The sequence below is a fragment of the Vitis vinifera genome, chromosome 15, assembly GCF_030704535.1.
Source record: "Vitis vinifera cultivar Pinot Noir 40024 chromosome 15, ASM3070453v1".
Lineage (NCBI taxonomy): Eukaryota > Viridiplantae > Streptophyta > Magnoliopsida > Vitales > Vitaceae > Vitis > Vitis vinifera.
The window spans coordinates 16250206-16253449 of NC_081819.1; the positions used below are offsets into that span (position 1 = coordinate 16250206).

Sequence of the window (3244 nt, forward strand, 5' to 3'; positions counted from 1 at the left end):
TAATAAGGATTTTTTAGGATGTGGATTTGAATTTCTCTTGAGGATATGATCAATGATTCACCTTCATTGGTAGGGTGTATTAATTGTACTTTTATAGAAATACTAATGAGTTTAACAATTACTATAAAAAGCTCACCAATAAATGATTATTAGAATCCTCTTTAAGATGGTTCATTCCAACCCCATCCCCATCCCCAAGTCACTTCACTTCAAAGATGAAGAATCAAATTATTCTCATTAGAAAAAATTCCCTACCAAACACAAAATGTAATTAGAAAAAAAAAAATTAAAAAATGTATTCTTTTTTGCCCCATTCATGGAACAAGCGAAAGATATGGTTATGAGTTAAAGGAGGCCCAAACAGATCCTCTCTCTCTCATGTGGAGGTGGGAATTCTTAAACATAAAGCTGATTATTTAAAGTGCCATGACCCCACATCATGCTTATCAGCTTCATTCCCTACTGTCTTTCCCATTCACACACTATCTCCCACCTCCCAACTAATCCTCAACCTCTGATTAGAGGACTGCATTCCAATCATGGGGTAATCAAATCCTTCCAAATTTTGATGGGCTTGATTTGTCGAGGTCTGATGACTCGATTGACTTGCTTTTCTGATGGACGGTGCAGATCTTTAGTTTGCACGCATGGATAGCACTGTATCATATTCCCCAAACCCCCCTCTAATCTTAATTATAGTGCAGCAGACATTGATTAAAGGTAAACTAAATAGTACAGTACCTTCCATAGGTAAAATCCCCGGAATGCCCTCATAGAACGCTTTAATTACAAGTGCGGCCTACCACGAAACGACAAAAATGGTACGAAGTTGACCGATTTTTCCCTTTTAAAGACTCCATTGCTTTCACCTTTTTTAACACTTTACTCTCCCCTAGGCGCCCAACCCCCCCTCTCATCGTCAGCGAGTGCAGTCACGCCCCACCTCCCATTCCCACATGGAGCACACGCTCCTCGAGGCGCGTGGGAAGGCAACCCCGACCTTCCAAAATTTATCCGGATGAAAAAACCGGAGGAGGACGAGGGGAGGGGGAAATTAGGCAAGGGAGGGGTAGGGGTAAAATGGTCATATCACAATTAAAAAAATTCAACCGAGTTCCAAAATTTTAAGGTTCACATCTCTTTTTCCTTAACTGAAAACGACTGCAAGCAACCTGTGGTCTACCTGTAGTGTATATCTCTTATTATTAATAATATTTATTTATATATAAATAAATATTTATAAATATAAATATGAGTTATGAAATTTATATACACCGACTCAAGCCACACATTTTATTTAATTGATAGCGCTTGGAGTCTCACTCCTCGCCTTGTCCGTTTGAGTTGTTTGGAGGTTTCAGCCATGGTGGATTTTCAAACTGCTACTGTATGTTGCATGTGCGGCGACGTCGGATTCTCCGATAAGCTTTTCCGGTGTCACAAATGCCGGAACCGCTTCCAACATTCGTATGGATTGATAATTCCTTCATCCTCTTATCATCATATGCATTTTCGCATACATCATGATCATGTCATGGGCTCGTATGTAGCTGGTGGTGGATGGATGAATTGTATTCATGGGTGATCACAGGTGGGATTGGTATTTCATATATATTGAAAGAAACACCAACCCAACAACAACCACCGCCATCATCATCATCATGGGTGCCATAATGATATTTTACAAGGAACATCATCCCGACATCCTGGGATGTCTGCTACCTACAGGCTACAGGCTAGAGCAGTCCATGATCGTCTTTTATTGTTAGGGGGTATTATTTTATGGGAATTGAATTATGGTTGAATTTGTGTTGATTTTGGCAGGTATTGCAGCAACTACTACAGCGAATCATCGGAGCGGATGGAAGTGTGTGATTGGTGCCAAACGGAAGAAAGAAGCGCAACAAGGCACGGGAGCTCATCGAAGAAATCGGTTGGGGGGCTGGAGGCAGGAGTGACGAGCAGATCCGAGTACTCCGGGGACAAAATCAAGCAGCATGATCGGGAAGAGAGCGGGGAGAAGGGGAAGAACCCTAGCGGGGCGCCGTCGCCCAGGCCCACCACTCGAAGGTACAAGCTTCTCAAGGATGTAATGTGTTAATAGACCATGTCACAAAGAGGGTTGTGTTCATACTAGTAATGTTAACAGTAAGTTGTCTTGTGTTTCGTTTTTATCGATCAAAGCTCTGGGTTTTTAAGCAAGTTGTTGAATAATAATATTAATAATAAAACTTTTCTCAATCTCAAGTTTGTAATTTCTTTTGTCTTATTTCCATGTTTGGTCTTCTAACATACAATTGATTTGAACATAGAGACTAATACTCTAGAGTTTAGAGATAGAGATTTGCATGAAATAGTGAGAAAGTACAATAGTAGTAATAATATAATTTATAGGTAGGATTGTAGGAAAAGGGTTCTGGGTAGATAATTTAAGGTAGAGTTGGTGGTTGTGATTTGTGAAAAAAGAAAATTTTTAAAAAATAAAACAAAGGTACAGATTTTGGTGGGGGTAGTTTCAGGGGTTGAGGGAAGAAGTTTGCTTGATATGGTAGGTTTTAGTGTAGGGTTTGTCTCTGTCACAGCAGGGTTCCATGGGTGTGGGTGGGGGTGGGGGTGGAGGGGGAGTTGCACACTTGCATCCTCGTTGCTGTGAATTGAGAAGGAGAATTGAATGCAGCTGGGGGGTGGCTTTTGGCCAAAGGGTTCATGGTACCTAAAGCTGCTCACTTTTTCAGATTCATTGAAGGTATTTATTGAGACTATCACTACCCCCGCCCCCTTCAGCCCCTCTCTCTTGTTATTTTCGAGTAAAATGACAGTGAAAATTCACTAAAAACTTAAGTTCTTTTTTCTTTTTCAGAGAAATTAAATTTATCTCTCAAGTGTGTCTCTTTGATCAAGTGCATTGAACAAGATATGAGTGCTGAAGTGGCTCCTTCTAGGCCATTCATTTAAGTCATGAGCTCTTCATTTTCTATTTTGTTTTTATTTTATTTATTATTATTTTTTTGGTTTTTATTTCTCCTACATGCCTGTACTATTGACCTCTAGTTTGTGAAATATCTTATAAGTACACCAGCTGAGAAGGTCTCCTCCAATGTATCTGCTTGGGCCATTTATGAGAAACCAACAAAAAACCTTTCTCATGAGGAGATTTTCTCGAATTGACAATCTATCCATCACTCTTATCTTTCAATATCCAATTTTTTTTCTTTCTTCTCCCTTTTCTCGAAACTGGGACAAC

The 3244-nt window shown here is 39.9% G+C and overlaps 1 protein-coding gene across 1 annotated transcript; it reads left to right on the forward strand.

The window, feature by feature from the left end:
* The first annotated feature begins 1270 nt into the window (after window positions 1-1270).
* On the forward strand, window positions 1271-2241 carry LOC100244418 (uncharacterized). Its single transcript, XM_002276997.4, has 2 exons — window positions 1271-1467; window positions 1825-2241. The coding sequence occupies exons 1-2, from the start codon at window positions 1364-1366 to the stop codon at window positions 2099-2101; spliced, it is 381 nt and encodes a 126-aa protein (XP_002277033.1). The 5' UTR covers window positions 1271-1363; the 3' UTR covers window positions 2102-2241.
* Window positions 2242-3244: the final 1003 nt, after the last annotated feature.

Bases quoted from the DNA above. Each gene is read 5' to 3' on its own strand.
- LOC100244418 (XM_002276997.4), top strand. From the start codon at position 1,364: ATGGTGGATTTTCAAACTGCTACTGTATGTTGCATGTGCGGCGACGTC. The intron at 1,468-1,824 runs GTATGGATTGAT...TGATTTTGGCAG, and splicing joins CGGAACCGCTTCCAACATTC to GTATTGCAGCAACTACTACA.